This window comes from Lagenorhynchus albirostris, chromosome 1 (assembly GCF_949774975.1).
Source record: "Lagenorhynchus albirostris chromosome 1, mLagAlb1.1, whole genome shotgun sequence".
Taxonomy (NCBI): domain Eukaryota; kingdom Metazoa; phylum Chordata; class Mammalia; order Artiodactyla; family Delphinidae; genus Lagenorhynchus; species Lagenorhynchus albirostris.
The window spans coordinates 40066950-40092745 of record NC_083095.1 but is presented as its reverse complement, the minus strand read 5'-3'; the positions used below and the strand labels follow the sequence as shown (position 1 = coordinate 40092745).

General features: G+C 42.3%; 1 protein-coding gene across 1 annotated transcript in view; it reads left to right on the top strand.

The window, feature by feature from the left end:
* PRKCH (protein kinase C eta) overlaps positions 1-25796 on the top strand; it is a 222877-nt gene that overhangs the window by 64315 nt on the left and 132766 nt on the right. Inside the window, exon 2 of the mRNA XM_060141782.1 lies at positions 7000-7063. Within this exon, the coding sequence (XP_059997765.1) occupies positions 7000-7063 (64 nt within the window). The remainder of the gene's footprint in view (positions 1-6999; positions 7064-25796) is intronic.

Genomic DNA, 25796 nt, shown 5'->3' with positions numbered 1-25796 from the left:
ACCCTAGGAGTCATTCAGTCAATGTTGGAATGAGTGGATAGGTGAAGAGAGAAAGGCTTTCTAAGTAGGGACAGCAGCACGAGCACAGGTGTGGCTGTGACATAGTGAGGAGATGGACCTGACTAGAAGAGTAGGTTTAAAGAATGGAAATTTGAAGAACAGGTTTGGGTTAATTAGTGGGGAGCCCACGGTGCCCTGGAAAGCCAGGTAAAGGAGAGTGAGTTTTCTTCTGAAGGCACTAAGAAGCCTCTGGAGGCTTGGATGGAGGAAAGTTGATGAGAGCGGCACTTTGGAAAGGGCATTTGGGCAGAGAGAGGTAGACACTTGTTTGTTTTTATACCACAGAAGTTTTAAACTTTGATGCAGTCCAATTTATCATTTTTTGTCACTTGTAATTTTGATGTCATATCTAAGAAACCGTTGCCTAACCCAAAGTCAGGAAAATTTATTCCTCTATTTTCTTCTAAGAGTTTTATAGTTTTAGCTCTTACTTTTGGGTCTATGATCCATTTTGAGTTCATATTTATATATGGTGTGAGGTAGGGGTCTGCTTTTATTCTTTTGCATGTGGAATCCAGTTGTCCCAGCACCATTTGTTGAAAAGAGTACTCTTTCTCCATTTAATTGTCTTGGTACTCTCCTGCCCCTTTTTAATCCCTCTCTACCACCTGTCTTATTTCCCTTACCCATCCCCAGGCAGATGTTCCCTTACCCATCCCCAGAAAACTGATGTTTTCTGCCGCGATAGAAACTATATGTTTACAGTCAGGTTAAACTGTATGTTGTCTCTCTTTTTCTAGGCAGTATGTTCTCTTTTGTGTTTGGCTTCTTTCATTTACTATTTTTCCATGTTGTTGCATGCATCAATAGTTTATTCTTTTTATTGTTGAATACTATTCCATTGTATGGCTATATCATATTCTTTAAAAAGCGCCTTGAGCATTTGCATACATATTTTTGAACATATGCTTGCTTTATTCTTGGTTAAATACCTAAGAGTTGAATGGCTGGATCAAATGGGAGGTGTATGTGTAACATTTTAAGAAAATGTCAAACTGTTTCCAAAGTGATAGTTCCATTTTATAGTCGCATCAGCAACATATGGGAATTCCAGTTGCTCCACATTCTTACATTTAGTATGGTCAGACTTTTTAGTGTTAGCCCTCATAATAGGTATGTATTGTTATTGCATTGTGGTTTTAATCTGCATTTCTCTAATGATTAATGAGGTTGAACTTGTTTTTATATACTTATTTGCCATCTTTATATTATGTCTTCTTTGGTGAAATGAAGTGATGAAGCCCATTTTTTAAAAGTTGGGTTGTTTTCTTACAGAGTTTTGCAAGTTCTTTATTTGGATACAAGTGAGAAAAAAATTACACTGTTTTCTCCTGATCTGTGGCCTGTCTTTCATTCTCTTGACAGTGTCTTTCAAAGAGCAGAAATTTTAATTTAGATGAAGTCCAATTTGTCATTTTTTTCATGGATTGTGCTTTTTTTTTTTTTGCCGTACGCGGGCCTCTCACTGTTGTGGCCTCTCCCGTTGCAGAGCACAGGCTCCGGACGCGCAGGCTCGGCGTCCATGGCTCATGGGCCCAGCTGCTCCGTGGCATGTGGGGTCCTCCTGGACCGGGGCACAAACCCGCGTCCCCTGCATTGGCAGGCAGACTCCCAACCACTGCGCCACCAGGGAAGCCCCGTGCTTTTGGTTTTATATCTAAGAAATATTTACCTAATCCAAGGTTCCAAAGATTTTCTCTGATGTATTTTTCTTGAAGTATTAAAGTGTTAGGTTTTACATTTAGGTCTGTGATCTATTTTGAGTTAATTTTTGTATAAGTTACAATGTGTGAGTTGAAGTTCACTATTGTGTATATGGACATCCAGTTACAGCACCATTTGTTTACACTGAGTTTTGATGATTTATCTATTTGTGTGTCAGAATGTCACTTTTAAAGGCCATTGCTTTCTGAGTTTTGACAAGGGCCCAGGAGTTGCCCTTCTCACTAATAGAAGTGGTCTGTAGGAAAGAGGGCTTGGCATATTCACTTCTCCCTGAATGACTGTTACAGAAAGAATGCACAGTACATCCATTTCTATGTGGGACCTCCATGGCACTCTGGCCTCAGCCCTGTCATGGTGGACATTCTGTAAGTGCCTTAGATGATGACAGGGTAACCCAGGCCCTGATTTGGAAGGCCATAAAGCTGACAAGGAGAGTGACTGAATGACTGGATCTGGGATCTAGTGAGCCTTGGAGCCCAGAGCAACAAGCTGAAATTCTGCAGAAAAAAGATGGAGCTCTTAGGATTTGGGGCCTAAGCACTGCACAGGATGTGAGAAGCAGAGCCTTACAGCATGTAGAAAAGATGCAAAGGTTTTAGTTGATGGCAAACTCAAGCTGGGTTACTGGGGCTTCTCAAAGTGTTCATGAAGTCTGTAGCTGCATCACTAAAGGGCACTGTCACTGTTGAAATCAAAGTTGGTGATAACGTTGCTTTGCCCTATTAGCGTCTGATGCACCTGCGGGCTGATGTTCACTCTTTCATGGGAAGGTGGAGAAATTGGAGCATATCTGGAGGAAACCAATCAGAATGGTGAAGGAGGAGAAAACCATGTCCTCTATGAAGCTGCTTGGAGTATCCTTGCTTGTTTGTTAATTTACTCATTCACAAAACCATTTCAGTCCTCTTATGTGCAAGTCAGGGTCCTAAGGGACCAGGGCATAGTGGCTACAACAACGAAGGGGTTCCAGCAATGGTCTCTGTAATGGTGTGGAGTTGCCCACCTGTCTAAAAGAGGTCTCAGAAGGTCTTCCTGTAAAAAGTGAGTTTTGAGTTGATTCTCGATAGACAAATAAGAGTTTGACAGGTTAAAAAGAGAAGCATTTTCTAGGTATAAAGATTGCATGCCTCAAATCACTAGGCAATAAGCTTCAGACAGGTAATGTATATTTTTCATCATTTTGACTACATTCTCCATTATGCTGTCTGACCCATAATACATTTTGTTGATCTCTAAGGTTATAAATGAAATAATATGCCTCCCTGAAGAGTCTACAAATAATTTATAGATGCTGAGATACGGGTTGTGTGTGTTTGGGATGGTAAGGGACACAGCATGTGGGGCTGTGTGCCCTGCTAAGGAGTTTGGCTGTTATCGAAGGGAGAGGACACATAGAAGGATTTTAAGTTAGAAAGTCACATGGTCAGATTTTCATTTTTGAAATGTCAGTGGTAGCAGCTGGGGGATTATGAGTCTGGAGATGGAAACCAGCTAGAAGTCCCCTGCAAGGTATAAGGTGAGGCAGGGCAGGAGGAGTGGAGAGGAAGGGGAAGGTTTAAGAGAGGCTCAGAAAGTGGACTTGGTGGGATCTGGTAGGATTATATGCACATAGTGAGGAGCCTGGGCTGCTGGGGAAACGGGGGAGTCATTTGGGGGTACATGATAAGACTTTGGACTCTGGACGTGTTGAATTAAAGGGACTTGTCTTAGTGAGACACTGAGATGGAGACTTTCAGAAAAGGTGCATATATAGGTTTGAGAATAAAGTGTGTGCTTGCGACTTAGGAAATGAATGTGACTACACCCTCTCGGAGGTTCTGATATGTTTGTTTTTTCTCCTACTCCTACGCCCAAAGAGTGTCAGGTGGGTTTTGAAATCATGAGGCTGAATCTTCCAATGGAAGGAAAAGAGGACTCAGGAGCAGCAGGGTTTAAAGAGAGATTCATGAAGGAGGAAGTGGGCAAGAACATCAGATACTGGCAGACGCGTCAGCTGAGGGGAAGATGGACACATCTTTGGATCTGACCGTGGGATGTGACAAGGGTTGCAGGAGCTGTTTCAGTGCCAGAGAGAGGCAGGGGGACAGATTGCGGGAGATGGCCTGGGCATTAGAAAGTGTAGAAGGGAGGTGATGATTGTCTTTACAAATATGACTTATTCTCTTTGGCTGCCAATTTGGATAAGCCTTTTGGGATGCAAGTGATAGAAAACCCTACTCAAACTGGCTAAAGCAAAAGGAAGTTATGGGCTCAAATAACTGAAAATCCAGAAGAATCAAGCAGGGCTTGATCTAAGGCTTTAAATGACATCAAGACCTGGTCTCTTTCTGTCTCTCAGCTCTCCCTTCTCTATTGACTTCATTCTCCAGCCCAGTGTGGTAGTAAGAATGGTGCCAGACACTCCCAAGTGTATGTCCTTCCAGATTACAGTTCAGCAGGAGTGAGATCGTACTTCTTCCTTGTAGATCCAGGATTCCTGATTGGACCTACTTGGATTTTGTGCCCAAACCTGCACCAGTGATTGAGGGTTGAGAGGAGCAATTACTCAGATGGCCAGAGGTAGGGCATATGCCAGCTCCAGGCCCATCATCTTGGCCGAGGGAATTCAGTGCTCAGTTTGGCAAGCCTGGGTCACATGTCCGCTCTGGAACCAGCGGTAGACTCTCAGCTGAGCCATGGACTAATGTGAGGGCAGGGTGGTTCTCCAATCAAGCTGAAGTGCTCTTCCCAGAATCTGCAGAGCTAAAGTATGCACTACAGCAGTAGGGGACAAAACTAGGGTCAATGAATGGAAGCTATTGGTCACTGCATTTCTGCTGTTAGAGAAGGATCTTCTCTGGGGTACAGGAATGAAAGACGCCAGTTGTGGTGGTAGTGAGTTGACTGTCACTGGAGGTGTCTAAGCGGCCACCACCATGTATAGATGCCAAACCATCAGCACTGTGTAGGTGAAGCAGATAACCTCATTTCAGCCGCATTTTCAAACTGTTTCTCTGTGATGCACTAAGGAAGACATTTTACACCAAAACCCAGTACACCATTCTCACGCGTATAAAACTGCAAACAGAATTTTCATGGCGTGGTGCTTTTCCTTACTATTTGGCTTGTTCATATTTTCTGTTCTACTTTATTCTAGTTGAAAATCCCTGTTGTGTGCAACCCACTACCTGGTTTTCATGTCTCACTAGTGAGTCTCGACCTGCAGTTGGTAAAACCCTGTTCTAAGGTCAGAGGTCTTAGATGGACTAGGCTTACAGATGGCGTTTGAGTCTGACTTTTCCACTGTGATGGTGACTTGGGTCAAAAATGAGGCTCGAACCTGTTGCACTGTGAGAGCTCCTGATTCTGAGTGCCGGAGTCTCCTGCTGTCTGTCAGAGCAGCTCCTGCCCACGTGGTGGCGTGCCTCCTTTGTTTTGTGGGCCCTCGGGCGGTGTTGGAGGGAGTTTACGGGCTGGATCTCGGAGGTGGCCTGGCAGTTGGGAGGCTGGCAGCAGCTCCTTCTGTGCCAGCCACAGTTGATGTTGTGAGGTCGAATGTGTGCATGTATGTGGCTCTGCCAGGCTTTTATATTGAAGATGAGGGAGTGGCTTTTAAAAATAAAATATTTTTGACTTGAAACAAGTCGAGGCAGAGAGTGGAGACAATCAGAGACTGACATCCTGTTTAGTCATCTCTCCAGAGAGCTCTATTTTCAGAACTGTTCTATAAAGGTTCACAAGTGGTGTTAAGATAGTTAAGGGGCTATTGTTAAGTTAGTAGTCGTGATGCAAGAAGCTGATTTGACCACTGGAGTGAGTTATGCTGTGGTAACCACACTGATAACAGACTGAACGCAGAAAGAGGCAGCAGGGTTTATAAGAATTGGCTGTTATATAGATGAAGCTCTCCCAGTCAGTATAAAACAGGCATCTTTTATTTCGAAAAAGCATAAACAGGGTGTAGTACTTAAAAACAGGTGGTGGTGAGCTCTAGGGTAAGGTCAGTGCATTTCTTTTCTTCGGTATTGGTCACCTATAGATACAATACAAACAGTAAATAGTACTGTTAAGGCTCTTTGAGATTGTCTGACAGAAGCCACGTCGGAAATGCTGAATAATGACGTTATGGACTTGGAGATGGGAGCAGTGAAGCTGGGCATGGTCAAGGACCTTGCCCAGAGTGCAGAGCTGCTGCGGCAGTCAGACTGGAGTCCGTGTCCTGGTCTAGTTTGGACACTGTACCATGTGATTCTACCCAAAAGACCATCCATATCTATACTCAGCTTCTCTGAACCTCCCTCTCTTAGACAAAAGGTCAAAGGCAGAGCTGAAGCAATAGGCTAAACCTGACAAGATTTTATTTAAGGACAATGGTAAATTTATGTATCGGAGCCCCAAAGAACCTCAGAATCCATGGCGTAGAGGTGTTCATGGGTAGTTCAAGGTTAGCATGAAGAGGGCAGAGCCTGCCTACCTGAGCCAGTGTGGTCAGAGCAGATACGGAGGGTCCTGCCCCATCCTGGGGTCATGCTGTGTGAAGGTCTTTGGGAGACGGGAGTGTGTGCAGAGGACAGGCTCTAGTGAGAAGACGTACAGCTGCCTCGTTGGCAGAACGTCTGTCTTGTTTTCTCAGCTCGTAGATAAGAACTTGAAGGAACGTTGATGTTCCCATGAACAGTCGAGAGTAGTGAATGCACAGCACACGTACTGCCTTCCCTGGTGCTCCCTGAAGATGAACTGCACTCAGGTGGAGATGGTGTAGACAGAGACAGCACTCTTCTATTCAAACTCTTTACTTCCTCAAACTAAAGGTACGCAGTTGACCATGGCATTGGTTCATTGCCTTTATGTTGCCATTATTTCTCTACTTCAAACTCTTGCCACGTGGTTTAGTAAAATACTGTTCTTACAAATGGTGCACATCAGTTAGGGGTGTCTCAAAAATAGTGACCACGTGTGTGGTTGCTCATCAATATCACAGAGAGCCAAAATGGAAGAGGAAAACATTCGAGAGCAGGAAAACATTGCACGGTTTCATTTAGATCTGCTTTTCATCCGTTACAGTTTCTTGTGCTGTCACTTGTTTCCTGCCCCTCTACTGTTCAATGAAAAACATAGATCTGATTTATGGCTGTGATGTGTGCCTTGAGGCCTCCCTGTGAAGAATTATTTGAGGCCCACAAAAAAATACTTCAAAATTAGCATATAACGTACAATTTTTTTCTCTCTTTCTAGGTGGATCTGGAGCCAGAAGGGAAAGTATTTGTTGTAATAACCCTAACAGGAAGTTTCACTGAAGGTAAGAATGAATTTGGGGTGGTTTCAGGTATTTGTGTACTCTTAGTTCATACTCAGTAGGAATTTATATCACGGAGCATATAAAAAGAGCATTTCGTAAAAGACGCTTTAAAAATTGACTGTATAAACCAGGTTGGTTGGTATTTTGTTGTCTAATGGTCTGTTGGTTTGGGTTGCCAGGTTAAATATATTTGCTAACTCTGGCAATCTTGTGTTTTGTTTAACATACTCACTGAGGTTTTGTTTTTATTCATCATCATCTTAGTTCTTAGTTCAAGAGGTTCTTGCCTCTTTTGGTTCATGTCTATTAAACTGTATTTTAGATTTTTGGCTTTGGACCAACCTTTTAGTTTGCCCTAGGAGTGTATTAAAAATTTAAGGATTGTGTTCTCTTCCTTATAATCTTTATCTCATTCTGTCCTTTAAGGTATTCTGTTCCTCTTCCCCTTGCGCTACCTCCATCTCCCATTCCCCATATTTAAAAAATCGAGGTAAAATTTATATACAGAGAAATGAATAGATCAGAAATGAAGAGTTTGGTTTTGACAGATGCATACAACTGTGTAACAAGTGCTCCAATCCAAGACATAGAACATTTTCATCCCTCTGAAAGTTCCCTGTGTCCTCTCCCAGTTAATCCCCTGCTGCCAGAGGCAGTGAATGCAGTGTTTTGCTTTGTTTCTTCACTATAGGTTAATTTTGTCTCTTCTGGAAGTTCATATAAATGGAACGACATAGCAGGTTCTCCTTTGTGTCTGATTTCTTTTGCTCAGCATAATTTCTCTGAGACTCATTCATGTCATTGTGTATATTAGTATTCTGTTCCTTCTTACTGCTGGGTATTCTATTACATAAATGTAGCACAATTTTGTTTGCTTATTCTCATCTTGATGGACATTTTGGAGTTTTCCCTGTTTGGGGTTATTATAAAGAACGCTTCCATAAACATCCTTGTACATAAATTACACTTTGATTTTTCTTGGGTAAATACCTAGCAGTGGAATTGCTGGATAATAGAGTAGATACATGTTTAACTTTATAAGAAACTTTCAAATGGTTTTCCAAAGTGGTTGTATTCTTATATTCCCACCAGCAATGTATGAGAGTTCCAGTTACTCTGTATCCTCCCCAACACTTGGTATGGTCATTCTCTTAAATTTTAGACATGCTGGTGGCTATGAAATGATATCTTGTAGTTTTAAGTTGCATATCAAATTCCCTCTAATTTCTGTCTCTTTTCTGGTGGCCCTCCAGTGTTTCCAATTAATTGTTTTAGAATGTATTTCTAAATATCTTAATTGTTTTTGGTGGGAAGATTAGTCCATTACGAGCTACTCCACCGTTACTAAAATCCTTGCAAAGATCTGTAAATGTGTGGCTTCATGGTTTGTCTGTTTGGTGTTGGCATTTTGCAAATTGAGGACACTTTTGAGAAGTGGTTTTCTCTCGTCTCAGCCAACCCTTCTCATTCATGTGGGCAAATTGTCTTAATGTTAACATTTTTCAAGTTGTTGTCTCAATTGTCGCATCTTATCTTTTGAAATTAGCCGAAACTTGGGATACTTGAACATGAGAAAACTGTCCAGATTACAGTTTGAGGGTCTTCTGCCTGCTCACAGGTCTTCTGGTTTGGCTTGGTATCTTGAACATACAGGATTTGTGGGAAAAAGGAGTCTGCTCGTAACTCAGTCAAATAAAATATAATGTAATATTACAGAACACTGCTGATAGAACATTCTTACAGCACACGGAACATGGGTACAGCCATGGTATAGACAAGCCCAGCAGTGAGAATAGAGGTGTGAATGAGGAGTGAGTGAGATTCTGAATGTGCTGAACTACGTTTTTGCACTGAGTGACAAGGGACCAGTGGAGTAAGGCCATGCCTGTTAGACCAGGTCTGATGGTGCCATTGTTGTTACATGACATCTTTGTTTTAGAGTTACACCAGCTCTCTAGGACTAAATTTTATTAAGTTTTTACCTTCCTTAATTTTACACTAGAAACATCAGAACAGGGGCTCTGGAATACTCCTCAGTATTCTCATAGTATTGGGTTGGCCAAAAAGTTTGTTCGGGTTTTCTGTGTTACAAAGGAACTTTTTGGCCAACGCAATATTAATTTATTAGTTATAGTGATAAGAAGAAAGGAGTGTTATTTGGGGTGAGTTCTTACCAGGTCATTGCAATTATATTCCTTTCGGAGGTGACCCTGCGTAAAATGTTGAGGCAGGCCGAGTTCATCTTTGGTAATTCCACCTCCCCCTAAGTCCTTCCTGTTCTCTGCCTTCCACTGTCTCTTACTCCAGTAAGATGCCCAGTGATCTCTCTCCAGGAACACTTGCTAATAAGGAAGACAGTGAATTCATGGACTAATTCACACTAAAATGATAGTGGTCGCTATCTTAGCACTCTACCCCTCTTGGGTGTGCCTGCGTAGTTTAAAAGATGCTGAAAGAGCTGTTTTATCCGTGAGAGATAGATTTTTTTCATGTTGAAATTTCAGGATCTATGGCATCACGGTGTGGGCTGTATTTTAGAAGCTCAGGTCTGTTCTCTTTGTCTGGGGGAGCCTTGCCTTGTCAGTTTGGCTCCTAGGCCGGGGCTCAGCTTGAGCTCGCACGTTGCTGCTGCCTTAGGGCACAGCTTCCTTGTCACATGCAGACAACGTGATGGCTGCCTCTGTGTGTGTTACACAAGGAGGGAATGGAGCCTCCCAGCCCACACGCACCTGCCTCAGCTATGGCAGCACCTGGACCTGGCACTGTGAGAATGTCCCTGGCTTGGCCTCTCACCTGTCAGCCACCCTAGACCATCCCTGGCCATAAAGCGACAGGTAGACTGATAGAACATTTGGAGCTCTAGTTTCCATCTGGGATGCTGAAGGGTTTTACATAAAGAAGCAGGATGAGGTCAGGCTTGCCTGGTGTGGCTCAGGCTGTGAAGGGGGCACTGGCCTGGGATCCCAGAGGGATTGTCGAAGATCAAGAAATGTTGGTTGATGAAAGAATGAAATAATGCCACATGCAGCAACATGGATGGACCTAGAGATTATCAGGCTAAGTGAAGTAAGTTAGAGAAAGATAAATATCATATGATATCACTTGTATGTGGAATCTGGAAAAATGATACAAATGAACTTATTTACAAAACAGAAACAGATTCACAGATTTAGAAAACAAATTTATGGTTACCAAAGGGGAAAGGTTGGGAGGGGCATAAATTAGGAGGTTGGGATTAACATATACACACCACTACATATAAAATAGATAAAAAGGACCTACTGTATTGCACAGGGAACTCTACTCAATATTCTGTAATAACCTATATGTGAAAAGAATCTGAAAAAGAATGGATATATGTATGACTGAATCACTTTGCTGTACAGCAGAAACTAACACAACATTGTAAATCAACTATACTCCAATATAAAGTAAAAGTTAAATTAAAAAAAAAAGGAAGTGTTGGTTGAGCCTCGGCATGCATCTGATCTATCTCACAGGGTTATTTTGAAGGTCAGGTGGTAGAATGCGTAGGGAAATGCTTTGCAAACTGTAGAGTGCTCTGTGAAGGAACACTAGTGGTTCTTATCTCTGTGTTCCTGTTGTCACAGCAGCAGCAGTCCTGTCATTCTCCCCACCCCTGCCTGGGACCCCAAGTACACTCAGCAGGTGTGTTTTATTTCGACACCGCCTTTATTTTATACTAGAAGCTTCGAGAATTTAGTGGACAGTTTCTAATATGATGTTGGCTTATTGCCATGGCTGTTTCCCTTTCATGGCCTCCTATAGGGGTTCTGCCATTAGCCCAGATGTTATAATCCCAAAGCTCTCCTTTAAAAAGCAGTTGCTTAAATGGAGCTGTGGTCTGTGATGTACAGGACTGGCATTAGGAGCTACTGACTACTCCTTATTTCACCCTGTCTCCTCCTTTCATCTTTCATTAATTGTGCTGAATTAGTAGCTAAGGCAAAAACGTTTTTATTAAATATAAGACATGACTGAGAAATGACATGAGAAATGCCTGCTGGGTACAGACCTGTGATCTCATCACAGATGCTGGGGAGATAAAGATGAACAAGACACGGACACTTGAAGGAGCTCATAGGAGGCAGGCAGATGCAGCCCATGTTTGCAGTGCAGGGGCCCAGGTCCCAGCATAGGAATAAGTCCGAGGCATGGTGCTGGCTGGCAGGAATATGTGATTGGATCAGCCAGGAGATTTTAGAAGAAGTTTCACAGGGGAGGTGATGTTTAAAGCAAGTTGGAATGATCCATAGAAATGTCGCAGGCCGGGGAAGATGGTTCAAGAGGGGATGATAGTTTGTTCACAGGCATAGGGGTGAGAGAACAGTGACGGGTTTCAGAGACTGAAAGTAGCAAGAGGGGTGCCGAAGGTGAGGGAGTGCAGTGGGAGGTGTAGCAGAGACTTGGGAGGGCCTCATGCGTAGGTTTGCCCGGGACAGTCTGAGTTTGTCTGCTATACCACTGTAACTACTAACAGTGTCACCTTTCACTCTCAGAAGGGTCCCAGGTTAGAGGATAAATTGCATGGTCACACACTACTTCTAGGCTAGTAGACGTGATGGGGTGCCAGTGAAGGGTTTTAAGGAATGAGAAACAAAATCTGACTTGGTAGCTGTGGGTACAAGGGGCTTGGGGCTGGGGGCTGTTCAGATCATAAGAGGAGACAGGGGTGTAGACAGCCAGTAAGAGACAATTAAAGCTGTCTGAGGGAGAGGTTACTAGAGCCCAAGTTCAGTTGGAATCTGCAGGATGGATGGAGAGGAGGGGACTATGAGAAATATATAGATCTCGAAACCAACAGGAATTGGCAGTTCATAGGGTGTCAGGGATGAATAGGGATGAGACCCAGATGATGCTCAGAGGGGTGTGGCGTCATTCACCAGAGCAGAAGCATAGGAATGGAATGTGATGAATTCAGCTTTGAATGGGTGGAGTTTGAGAAGCTTGTGGGAAACCCGAGTGGAGATGTTTAGGAAGAACTAGCAATAGGAGTCTCGCGTTTGGCAAGAGATTGAGGCCTGAGATGTCGCTCTGGGTGCCAGTGGGAGACAGGCACAAGGATGAAGGGTAAGAAGATTTAGAGAGAAAGCCAAGGTTGACTAAGAGCAGAACTCTGTGGAACACCAGTAATTAAGGACCTGGATCACAGATTATAATTTGTCAAACTCACCCAGACTCTGCTGAAGGTTTACTTAATGAACACCCATTTTGTTAATATCCTCGTTCAGTAATATTTGAGCGCTTACTGCATGCCAGGGACTGTTTCGCCAGGTGGTAGAAATTGGCACCAAAATGGTGATAATGAAGTCTGGAGAAAGGACAGAACATAAAAGTCTTTTTGAAAAGTCATACTTGAATTGGTGTTAGCAGTAGTAGCTTCACAATTTGATGATCAAGTATGCTGTGTATAGGTTTATGTTTAATGCTGAGGTAAGAAGATGAGCCTGCTTAAAAACCTACAGTGAGGGCTCTTCATTAAACGGAGATGGAGCAAGAAAACGCTTCGTGGAAGTCTGTCACAGAGCTGAAGGCATAACATTATCAACGGGGTCAAAAACCCATCACCATTGTTCCTCTTAAGAAAGGTGTTGGGCTTCCCTGGCGGCGCAGTGGTTGAGAGTCTGCCTGCCGATGCAGGGGGCACGGGTTCGTGCCCCGGTCCGGGAAGATCCCACATGCTGTGGAGCGGCTGGGCCCGTGAGCCATGGCCGCTGAGCCTGCGCGTCCGGAGCCTGTGCTCTGCAACGGGAGAGGCCACAACAGTGAGAGGCCCGCGTACCGCAAAAAAAAAAAAAAAAAAAAAAAAGAAAGGTGTTATCACTCTTGATCAGATACCAAATTCCCTCAGCACTGCTGTCAAGGCACAGTTGAAGTGATTTATTCTTTGGAAAGGGCTGTCTCATGTCCCTCTTTATTTCATTCTGGCTAAGCCTTTCTGGAGCTAACAACTGGATTGGTCACGTAACCAAGCTGAAATTTATTAAGGCGATGAAATAGACCTGGATTTTTAATGCAACCTCTAGATGCTGTCACTGTGGCCCTGTTCGATTGTCACTATTTTGGACTAGTTCTTACCTGGAAGAGTGGAGTGGCAAAAAAAAGAAAAAAAAAACAGATGAAGTACTGATGAAAATGCATCGAACTAACCTCATAACTGTTATAATTGGAAGAGAAGCAACACAAAGAAGTTAAGTTAAAGTAGTGATGTGCCCTCAGGTGAGAACAAATCAAAAAAGATGTTGCTGCATTGTAATGCTATTAAGAAATACAGTCTAAGATTTGAAGATGATAATGTAGTTTGCGTAAGTGAAGTTTGCCTGGATTCAGGGTACGTCATACTTCAGTGATTGGCCCACAGAGCAAGTACCAGACAATGTGTGTTTCCTCATGGGAGCACACCACCCCATCTGTGGGGTAGTCTTGTCAAAAAACCCAGCCCAAATCTGGTCAGTCTTCCACATCTAACCACCATTGTAGACGAAATACAGTGGATAGGGGCACATTTTAAATGACACCAGGAGATGCAATCAGCAAAACCCAAACTGTGGAAATATTTGATAGGACAAGAGACTTGGTTCCTTTGACCAGAAATTGGAAGAAAAAAAAGAGAAGGAAGGAAAATCAAAATAACAGAAGAGAAACATATTAACCAATTTCAACATATAGAACATGTCAAACACAGATTGCAAAACAATAACTCCCAGGACACAGCTGGGAAAATGGGAACAGTAACTGTATACATGATGATATTAAGGAATTATTAACCTGATTTAGCAGTGATTGTGGCATTTTGGTTGTTTAAAATAGAGCGTCTTGGGCTTCCCTGGTGGCGCAGTGGTTGAGAGTCCGTCTGCCGATGCAGGGGACATGGGTTCGTGCCCCGGTCCGGGAGGATCCCACATGCCGTGGAGTGGCTGGGCCCGTGGGCCATGGCCACTGAGCCTGCGTGTCAGGAGCCTGTGCTCCGCAACGGGAGAGGCCACAACAGTGAGAGGCCCGTGTACTGCAAAAATAAATAAATAAATAAATAAATAAAATAGAGCATCTATTAGAGATACATATTGAAATGTTTACTGATGAAATGATAGCTGAGATTTACTTCAGAATATTCCAGAGGTGGGAGGAGGGGAGATAGGGTACAGATAAAACCAGATTAGCCACAAGCTGGCTGTTGAAGCTGGGTGATGGTTACATGTAGGTTTATTATAAGTTTCTGTTTACTTTTGCATGTGTTTGAGATTCTCTTTAATAAGAAATTAAAATTACACATTTAAAAAATCTATTTTCTAAACAAAAAACAGAATCTGGGTTGCCTCTGCAACATCCAAATGATGCTTTAATTTTGAACACATGCTACCTATTCTCATTTATAAATTAAAGCTGGTGTTTTTTGTCTGTATATATTTTATCCTTAATTCCCAATTTTTATGTATTACAAAGAGGTGAGTTAAAAAATTTAAATGACTAAAGTATTTCAGAAATATTTTAAAGGTTCTAAATAAATACTAAGCTGTGAGTCAAAAACTGCAGGTAGGAAGAGATGAGTAAGATAATTCCCTTCGTTCTGTTGTAAAGTTCTCACTCATAATGAATGACAAGTGAATCATCTCCTGTTAACTATTACATAACATTTTGCCCTTAGAAAGTTTAATTTTAAGATAGTTTCCTAAAAGAATAAAGTAAATCAAAAGAATTAATGGTAGAAGTATCTTTATGAAGATAGTAAGATGAAAGTTCTTTGTGGACATGTTTCTTGCCCAGAGTTCCCAAGGCAAACTTGAAAGTATTCTGCACCAGTTTAGGAGGAAAAAGTAACTTCTTAAGAGACAAACAAAAATGCCACCTGACAGAGCACCTGTCATTTGTGGATTTGAAGCTCGTTGAGAAAATTTCGCTAAAACTTTGAATCGCCCCCTTCTTTCAGGCTCTTATTATGTTACTTGGAACTAATAACACATTTCCCCCTGGGAAGAATATAGAAAGTGCTTGAATTTTGGTAGCTGCTTATTCTTTCTACTAAGGCAGTGCATTATAATGTAGAGTAAGATTATGATCTTTTTGAACCATTTTCACTCAAATTTCCTGTGTCAAACCACTGGTTTACACATAATTATGTTCTCTGCTAAATCATCATGGCCACATGTACCAAGGCAGATGAAACGTGTTAACTGCTTGAAGGCTGCAACCCCCAGTTTCTCACTGTATCTGACACTCTCAATGTGTGTCATTTTTAAAGGGGAAAATGTTATCTCTGATGACAGTTGTTTTTTAGTATTCCTTTCTCATGTTTCAAGCCTGGTGACAGCTTGTTGATATACTTTTTCTTAATTTAGATTTTTTTTTAATTTTTAGTTTTTAAATTTTATTTATTTTTGGCTGCATTTGGTCTTTGTTGCTGCGCGCAGGCTTTCTCTAGTCGCGGCGAGCGAGGGCTACTCTTCCTTGCGGTGCGCGGGCCTCTCATTGCAGTGGCTTATCTTGTTGCAGAGCACGGGCTCTAGGCATGCGGGCTCAATAGTTGTGGCTCACGGGCTCTAGAGTACAGGCTCAGTAGTTGTGGCACACAGTCTTAGTTGCTCCAAGGTATGTGGGATCTTCCCTGACCAGGGATCAAACCCATGTCCCGTGCATTGGCAGGCAGATTCTTAACCACTGCTCCACCAGGGAAGCCCCTAGATTTTTTTTTTTTTAATGTATTCTTTCTGTACATTCATCCTGAGGGATGAATGACTACTTCCGTTCTCTTGCTGGTCCAAGCAGTTATGTGGCTCCCACTGGAAATGACTACCAGGTTGGAGACAGGGTAGGAGAGAAAGAAAGGTATTGAGGGAATGGGGAACTGGAAAAAGAAGAAATGATCTTTTTAGAGGATTGAGACTAATCGTCCCATGTCATAGTTGACCTGCTCCTCCTTTCCATGACAGCGGGCTCATTTATTGAACTCCTTCTGAGGACCAGACGCTGTGGTAGGCCTGTAATTGAGCACGTAGCAATAGCAGCCCTTGTTTTATTTTCTTCTGGTAGCAGGATAGCCTCGTACCCTCATAACTGATGCCTTCTGTATGTTCCCGCTATCCTGTTTGTTATTTCATTTGCTCGTCACAACAAACTTCTGAGGCTGATGTGATCCTCCGTATGCAAGCTCAGGGACACTGATTTGCTGTGGTCTCCTGAATAATGAGTGCCAGAGCCCAGACACAAGCTCAGACTGGGAGGCTGAGGTGCAAGGTCTTTCTAGGCCATCTAGCTATCTGGGAGGTGTTTCCATGTTTTATCTTGATTCTACCTTGGGAAAAAAAGACTGTCCTTTAGGTGGTATAATCCCACCCTCCTCAGAGTTTTGTCATCTTTTGGGATAATGTCTTTTTTGCAAGGCTTTCCTTGGATTCCTCCTTCTTAAAACTAAAGATTGACATTGACCTAGGAAAGGTTCCACCTTCTCAAATACAAGGTATGGATCAGAGAGCTCTGAGAAGGCTGAGCTTAAGATTTGCTGTGTTTTACCGTCATCATCCGTAGTTTCTCTTAATGCAGGCATTAAACTAGAACTCGGAAGAAATTCAAAGTCAAATAAACGAGTTCAGCTTAGGATATGATAGCTATATTTGCCTAGTTATACCTCAACCACCATTAGCTTCATCCTGACTACTTCTCTTACTTGCATTGACTACTGATGATAAACTTTTAAGTGGTGTTTTTGTTCAGAATTCTTCATTTGGTTCTCAAAATGTGGTCCTGCAGATCTCTGGAGGTTCCAGAGACATTTTCAAGAGGTCTGTAGTTCAAAACTATTTTCCTTATAATACTAAGATGTTCTGTCTTTTTTTTAAATGTGTTGACGTCTGCACCAGTGGTGCAAAAGAAGTGGCGGGTAAAACTGCTGGTGCCTTAGAATGAATCAAGCCACCAAAGTGTACAGTTATCAGTGTAGCCAGTGTATTCTTCCTCTCTGCAATTGTGTGGCAACGGCAGGGAGGAAGAGTTTCACTTAAGAATATCTTTGATGAAGCACTAAACATGATTAGCACTAAACAAGCTAAACAAGCTCATCCCTTGACTATATATCTTTATAATATTCTGTGTGACAAAATGGGAAATACGCACAAGACACTTCTGCTACATACTGCAATACTACCGTGTCTCAGGAAGAACACTTGTATGATTGAGCTAGCCACTTTTTTTCCCCCAATGGGGCACCATATTTACTTGAAAGAATGATGGACAAACTATAGTTATGGAGACTTGGGATTTTATCAGGTATTTTCTTAAAAATGAGTGAAATGAGCTTGTTACTTCAAGGCAAGCAACTGTGAGTATGATGCCAGTGATAAAATTGGATCCTGCAAGCCATAGGTAGAATTTTGGAAAATTTATATCCACCATATGAGCTTGTCAGCTTGCAATACTTAAAAAAGACTTTTCACATGAGTTTGTTGTTGATGTTAACAACTGTGATTTTTAATATTGTAAAATAGGTCAACGTTTGGAAGAGGATCTGCATAACTCAGTAAACCCATGTTTTCAAAATGACCAGTACAAAATGTTACAAAACCATGCGTGGGTCAAGGATCCATTGAAAGCTGAAGACAGACTAATCGATTTAATACAACAGTATAAAAAGTTCATTGATTGTTTTTAGATTCTACATTGCAGCTAACCTTTAAGAAGCTACCACTTGTCAAGTTTTGATGTAGAATCAAAGAAGTACCTGAAACTATTAAAACACTCTTTTCCACTAATTTCCATGCGAGGCTGGATTTTGTTCACATTTTTCATCTAAAACAATGTTTCAGCAGATTGAATACAGAAGCAGATCTAAGAATCCAGCTGGCCTCTAAGTCACACATCAAAGAGATTTGCAAAATTGTAAAACAATGCCACTCTTCTCACTTAACATTTTTTGCTTTAGAAAATAGAGTTATCTTTCATAAAAATATTGTTTTTGTTAACATGCAATGGACTTGTTTTAAATGAATAAATATTTTTAAAAGTCTCAATTTTAATTTCTAATATGGCAAATATTGGTAGAGAGAACCCACAGAAACCAAAACTGAGTCCTTGATTTTTAAGACTGTAAAAGGGTCCGGAGCCCAAATTATTTTTAGAATTTCTAGGTTATTTTTCCCCTTTATCTTTCTTTCAGAAGTCCAGAACTTTTCATTTTAGTGAGCATTTAAAGAGAAGGAACTGACAGACATTTGTGTACATTCTGTTGGGGACTGCTGTTAGGTGACAATTAGCTGATAAACACAACAGAATAATTCGATCATTTTTTGAAACTGTAATCCTTTTTCTCTAATTATTTTGACTGTGCAATGTACTTTTTCAGCCGGTTTTTGTTATAAGCCTTTTCTCATAAAAATAGGGAGGTCAGGAAATGACGCCCAAACAACCCAAAAGCGTATGGTGGTTTCTAACTTTAGAGGTGCCTGTTATGGGTAGCTTGATGCTAAACCTTTGCTTGATTTGAGCGGAACAAGGCAGTCGCAATACTTCTGAGCAAGTGATCAGAGCTGTAAGCACTAAAAGCTGAACTGCAAAAATAGCTCAGAAGTCTATGGACGGAAGCATCAGCGGATTCACCTTATGTGACACTCACTTATTAACCAGCATGTTCCTCTAAAATCAAGGTTCTTGCAAAACAGAGTCTGACTGGTATCTTCATTTTCTCAAGCTTCATATTTTTTTAGTTGAAATTATACTCATGCAGTGTTCTCTCAGTGGATCTGAGATTTGGGAAAAACAAATGATTTAATTATCTGATAGAAAAATTAATTGCTCCAGAGTCTGGTTTCATTATGCTTCAGTCTCATTTCCAGCAACCTCAGAGCTCTCTGCTCTTTTTGTTTCAAACGAACAAGGCAGCAGAGGTTCTGTTTGCCAGGCCAGTAACATTGACATCCCTTTTATTAGGTTTTCCCCAGTAACGCCTGTGTCAGTGGGCAGGTAAAGAGGCAGGAAGACCTGTTTCTTTCCTTCCCCCCTGAAACTTGTCTTCAGCATTAATATTTCATCCTGGTATCTGAAATTTCTGTTCAGCAGTAGCTGACTTCCTGCATGAGCTTGAGAGTGGGCGAGGGGGGCCTTAGTGATCTAGGGTTGAAGACACATTCTTTGTGTATGTCAGAGACTGCCTTCGATTTTCTAAGTGCAACTTAGTTCTAACATTGTTTTGGAGAAAGTCGGTTGCTATCTCTGTGAATTTACTTGGTTACAGAATATACCGGGTTGAGCGATACTTCCAAATTATCACCGCTTGGATCCAGTGGGTCAAGGGAACTCTCTCTGGACACACACAGAGTATTTGTGTATAACATTATGTGATGTATATATGCATGCCTGTGTGTAGGCAAGTGCTTAATAGTGACACTGAGTTTATTATAGTAGAACTCAAAAAGTGTGTAGGTGGAGACGCAAACAATTAGACAAATTAACATTGTATGCCAAGTGGTAAGTGCTATGGAGAAAATAGAGTAGAGCAAGGGGACAGAGATGAAGACTGTGTGTGTGCAGTTCTGTTCAAATCAGGTTGGTATTTGAGCTGCAGATCTGAAGGAAGGGAGGGACCATGAGGTTGTGTTGGGGGAAGAGGGGACAGGAAATACACAGACCCTAAGGCAGGGGCGTGGTAGGTGAGTGAGAGCAGTAGGGAGAGGATCGTGGCTGAGCCTTGGGGTCCAGGGGAGGTACCAGCATCATTTTGACACAAGGTGTGTACCCTGTTAATGTCACTTCTCTTTTCAGGAACATACCTTTGTTAATTAAGTGAAGTTGAAGTTCACCTATATTTGATGCTGGCTTGCCATTTGGCTCATTGAACGTAATATTCCCCCTTTGGCTAGGGGCTTGAAGAGCACCATATTTACAGCCACTTATAATGATTTAATGTAAGTTGCTAAAGCAGAAACTTTTAAATTTATCATGAAGACTTTCCCAAGTTCTGTGCATTCCATCAGGGTTTCTTATTGTTCTAAGCTACATTAGGATCCACTACACAGCTTAATAAGCATTAAAAGTTCAAATGTGCTATCTGGGGATATATAACAAGTCCATGCACTGCTAAATATAATTAGCTGTAATTCAATTCTAGTTATAGGTTGTTAAGAAATTACTCTTATTTGTGAGCCTCACCCATCTTAAACACAGTAAATTTAGGTTCAGCTTGTCTTCTGTCTGTGAACATGGTGGGAACTATCTATCATTTGTTAAGTTTTAATAAATGTTAGTGACACATCTACTAAACATCTGGAAAAGTAAATAGGTTGAAGGTCAGTCTGGGTACATAGGGGACTTAGTATATACCTTTTGGAAGGTTAATTCTTACTGCATTTTGACGATACTTTTTTCGTGTAAATGAGGGGACTTAGTATATACCTTTTGGAAGGTTAATTCTTACTGCATTTGGACGATACTTTTTTCGTGTGAATGAGGACACTTCCATTACCTGAGTCCTTAGACTGGGAATTACCAAGTACTGAAAATGGGACCTTCAAAAAGTTTGAAATGTCAAGAGAGGATCTATATTCTAGATCAGTGGAATCACTTGAGAATTTTGAAAACTACAGATTTTCAGGCCCCAGACTGAATCAGAATCTCTGGGGAAGAGGCCAGGGAAGCAGATTCCTAATAAGCACTTAGGCTGGTTCTAATAGTTGGCCATGTTTGGATGCCCCTGTTGTACCTTAAATCATATCTAATTTGATAATTGGAACATTCTGGTGATTGGGAGGTTTGCTAGTTGAAAAAAATATGTAGAAAAAAACTGCATAGCCAAGTGTATTAGTTTGATGCATAGTCTTTTAAGAGTTGACAGAACTCAAAGTTCATTTTTTTTAAACAGCCTTTAAAATGCTCTGATGTCAAATGGTCGGATTATAGTTTTTTCACTTTTAGGAGGAGAAAATGAGACTCAGAGGCAAAGGGCCTTGCTAATGTCTACACTCGGTGCTAATGCTGAGACTCAAGTCAGGATTGAACATAGTAAAATCAGGTTGGGAATGTTGGCTTTGAGACAGGTTCTAGATGTTTCCCCTTCTCTTCAAGTAACTGGGGTCAGGAAAAGGCAATTTAAAGTGATTCCAGTTACAATAGGAGCCAAGATTTAAAAAATAGTATAAATGTTTTAAAAGATTGGATTGGTGCTCTGTCTTTAAAAATGATGACAAAAATTATGAAAGTTCCTTTCATCTCTTATTTATCAGTGTTTGGGTTACAACGGCACCTGTATGCTAATTTTTAGAACCAAGAACAGATCAAATAACTCAGCGTGTACTTTTCTGACTGATTTGAAGGCTTGATATCTTTCACTTTATGCTGACTTTCTCAGCACTATCATGAGGAGGGTTATTTTTGCAAAAATATTTGAAGATGTGATCAAGTTTTCCAAAGGCTGGGCATCGCTCCATCCGTGTTGATCTCTTGTTCCTTGGTGGTGGACCTGACACCTGGATTTACTTTGTCAGGGCCTTAGCTGTGATTGGAGCAGCTTGTCAATCAATTTCAAGACCTGCATCAGCTACAAGGTCTCACTTTGACCCTGCACCTGACTTTAATTGTGTAAGTTGTATTGTGGAGTATAGCTGATACTCAGAAAATGAGAACAGCAGCCATTCGCATGGTAAGAATAGGATAGTTTTAAGCAGGTAGGAATGTCAGAGAAGGGACTAGTTTAAAAGTGGTCAGTCTGTTCCTTGATGACGATTTTTATGCTTTGAGCATTTAGTTTACCTTTATCAATCTCACTATGATGGGGATTTTGGAAATGAAAACTCAGATGATGAGTATGGGTGTCTCAGTGAAATAAATAACTTATTTCTTAGGAAGGGTGTAGTAACTCTTGAATATGTCAGTAGTGTTCAGATACCATTGTGTAAAAGGGACTGCATATCTGGGTACCACCATCTCATCGAATGGTTACTTAGAATCCACCCAAAGGGGTACCTAACAATAACTGGACGAGTCTTTCCAGCAGTGAACTTTAGGAAGGATTCATTGACAAAGACTGAACTTAGCTCTCAGAGGGAACCATTGATTTTGTTAAACATATTAATAAGTCACGATTCAGTAGGGCTCTGATACCTCCTGCTGGCCCCTCAGGACCCTGTGGGGACACTCAGCCAGGATGCAGAAGAAACTTACTGAGTCCTGCTCAGGTGTACCTGTGTCCAGCCATGTCTTGCTCCACGCCTCTGTCTCAGGGGTTGCATGTCCTTAGTAGATACTCTAATTCCTAGGTTCTTGGTCTTGCCTCTGTGAGTGATCCAAGTTCACTCTAAGTCCAGTCTTACGGGCCCTCTTTCTAATATGTAGGATATTGACCATATGCTGGCTATGTCTGTTTGGTCGTCTCTCTCTCACTCTAACCAGGAAACATGAACTGCTTAGGGGCTGAAATTGGCCTAGAGGTGGGTTTTGTTTTGTTTGTGGCACAATACAGTGCTTTTGAGGTGTTTCAACTTGAACTCTTCAGGCCGGGCAGGGTTCTCCAGGGCATCCCTGTTCCCAGCACTGCCTGTTATCTGAATTCCCTCTGACTTCACATCTCCATGGCTCTACCTCTCAGTTTGCAATCCTGAATCTGTTTTTTCTTGGCAATGTGTAGTAGCCGTGGGGCACTCTTAATTTTCTTTTACAGGGAAGGATCACTTCTTTGCTGGAGTCAACTGAAAACACTTTCCTTTCGCTGAAGATCGTGAAAGTTCCTCTCTTGCACCATTCAGCATCCCAACCGACCCCAGTGGCCCTCCCACTTCCGGTTTTGGGTCAGGCAGAGTCTCACTGTTCAGGGGAATTTTGCAGGGAAGGGTAGGGAAAGAAATCTCTCTTTGTTGTTTTTTTGTTTGTTTGTTTGTTTTTTAATCCAGGAAATAAGTCAGACTTTTAGATAATAGATCACTTTTAGTGATGTCTCCAGCTTCCTGAATGCCCCAAAATGTTCATTTCTGGTGTTAGTGTTAATCCTTTCTTTAACAGAACCTCACAGATACAATCCCCTGGGAACTGCTGTTGGGAATCTCTTACTGTGCTGGAGATGCGGGGTCAGTGGTAGAAGGGCATCAGCTTTCAATCAGATGGACCTGGTTCTGCTTCCTGTACTTCCCAGCCATGTGTGACCTTGAGCAATAGTTGCCTTACATGAAAAGTACAGGGCTGGTGGTATCTACCCCCAGGATTGTTTGTTGTGAAGGTTATGTGAGATTATACACACACACACACCCACAGTGTTGTATTATGGCCTGATGCAGATTACGTACCCACCCATTTGGGAAGGAAATCTGTACCCAGTTTATTTCCATGTACTTTGTGATGAATCATCTGAAAGGCACTGGGGAAAATACGATGACATAAGCCTCCTTTCTCAGTCATTGTTTCAAATCCTAGACAGCATTTGAACCTATCATGTATTTCATGTTCTGGAAGGGGTGCAAGGTACATTCCAGTCTGTGTGTCTAAGTGCTTTTGATGGGAGCTGCCATTGATGAAGCCGTGGACGTGAGAGAAGGTACAGGAATAATTCACTCCCTGTGAGGGGGGCACTGCTTTGCCAGTTTCCTGCTTGCTGGACCCCAAGGAACATAGGTTGCCCCTCTTCCTAAATCTGCCTGCCAAAGCCAATGTTACATCTTTCCCCAAGTCACCCCTTGAGGATCTAGCTGATGCCTGGATTGCAGCTGCTGCTGCATGGTATCTCCTTGTGAGGGCTGATGGTGTGTGTGTGTGTGTGTGTGTGTGTGTGTGTAACTGCCATGGTCTCTCGGTAGGAATGGTGGTAGGACAGCAGGACAGGCATTAAGGTCTACTCCCCTGTCTAGCATGACCCAAGGAGCAGTGGGTCCAGGAATTGTCCTTTGGGATCATATTGAAAACCAGCTCCCATGGCTGGCTGGTTCCTTCAGTGCAGATATATGGGTGCAATGAGTACCTTCTTCACATAGCTATTTTAAGATGAATGAGTTAATGTTTGTAAGACATTTCTAGGTCCCAGAAAGGTGTGTTTTAAAAGCAGATTGCATGTGCTGCTTGCTGTTAATTTCTTATCCCTAGAGGATTGAATTTTAAGTGACAGGTTGCACATTGTAAATTGTCAGGCAGCGTTGGCTCTTGTCCTCTACCTTTTCCCCATACCCGTATTTTGTTAGGTTTGGTCACCAGCCTGATGACCTAAGCGCTGTCCATCAACTCGGAGCAGCCCTAGCTGTTTTATTTTGTTGTTGTTGTTATTTATTCACACATTGCAGTTGGTTCACTCCATGTGGATGTTTTCGTAGCCTTTGGTCTTTTTCCAAATATCTACTTTACTTTGTTAAATTAGTTCCTCATTTATCAGTTAAAGTGTGTGTTGACTTTTGTGGTTTTAATTTTACAGGCTTGGTTGTCTTTGTATTGCCAGATGGTGTCTCTTGTTTGAGTCCATAAGCAGGGTTTGTTTGTGGACTGGCTTGTTTTGTTGAGGGCTTAAGCACTACCTAGTTCCTTCTTAAGTTAAGGATGGTGTTATGTTCAAGTGAAAATCCATTTTAAATCCAGTATTTAATTATTAATTAAAATATCTCTTGTGTGGGGCTTCCCTGGTGGCACAGTGGTTGAGAGTCCGCCTGCCGATGCAGGGGACACGGGTTCGTGCCCCGGTCCGGGAAGATCCCACATGCCGCGGAGCGGCTGGGCCCGTGAGCCATGGCCGCTGAGCCTGCGCGTCCAGAGCCTGTGCTCCGCAACGGGAGAGACCACAACAGTGAGAGGTCCGCGTACCGCAAAAAAAAAAAAAAAAAAAAAAAAAAAAAATATATATATATATATATATCTTGTGTATTTTGGAGGCAAAATTACAACTTAGTTGCGCATGAAGGAGGAGCACGTGCTAGAAAACTGGGAATTTTTGTGGCGGTTTGGCTTGGCTTCTTTACGCTGCCCCGTGGTGCCTGTAGGGAGGGTAATACGTATCCAAAGGGCTGAAGGTAGGCTCCTGCTTCTGGGAAGGCTGACAGGTATCATCAAGGTATGTTAAGGACTCTTTTGCTCTGGGGGTCTTGGGGAGGTGCTGCTGCCTGTGATGGTGAACAGAGTCTAGATCTGGGTGTTTACTTCCTGCTTCTAGCACCATTTCTGGCTCGTGGACGGTGACAGTGGGGACTGTCGCGGCTCAGTTGCTCCTTCTGCAGTCCCCACCGTATTCTTGGATTCTCCCCCATCCCCTCTCTCAGTTGGAGCCCAGTGGACTCCGTGAGTTAAGGAGATGGGGATTTGAGGGTCCACAAAGACTAAGGCAGCTAGAGATAGGATAGAATACCCGAGAGGAGACAGCTGCCCAGAGAAGGAACCCCAGAAATATGCAAAGTGACCCCTTTAGTACTGAGTACTAAACAGTATAAGGACATACCTGAGGCAGGGGAAAGAGTCATCCAAAAGCATTAGAGAGAACTGTGCCTGGTACTAACGAAGGGCCAGGAATAGTGCCTGTTCCTACCAGCTGGACTGGAATATCTCAAGATGCATGGAACATTGAGTTGAGTACACAGAAGGGCGTTGCCTCCCTAGTGAGGAATAACTAGCCCTAGATTTAGCACTGTTCTGGCCCACCTAAAAAATCTAAAAATCAAAATCTGATAGGATCAGGGCTTCCCTGGTGGCGCAGTGGTTGAGAGTCCGCCTGCCGATGCAGGGGACGCGGGTTCGTGTCCTGGTCTGGGAAGATCCCACATGCCGCGGAGCG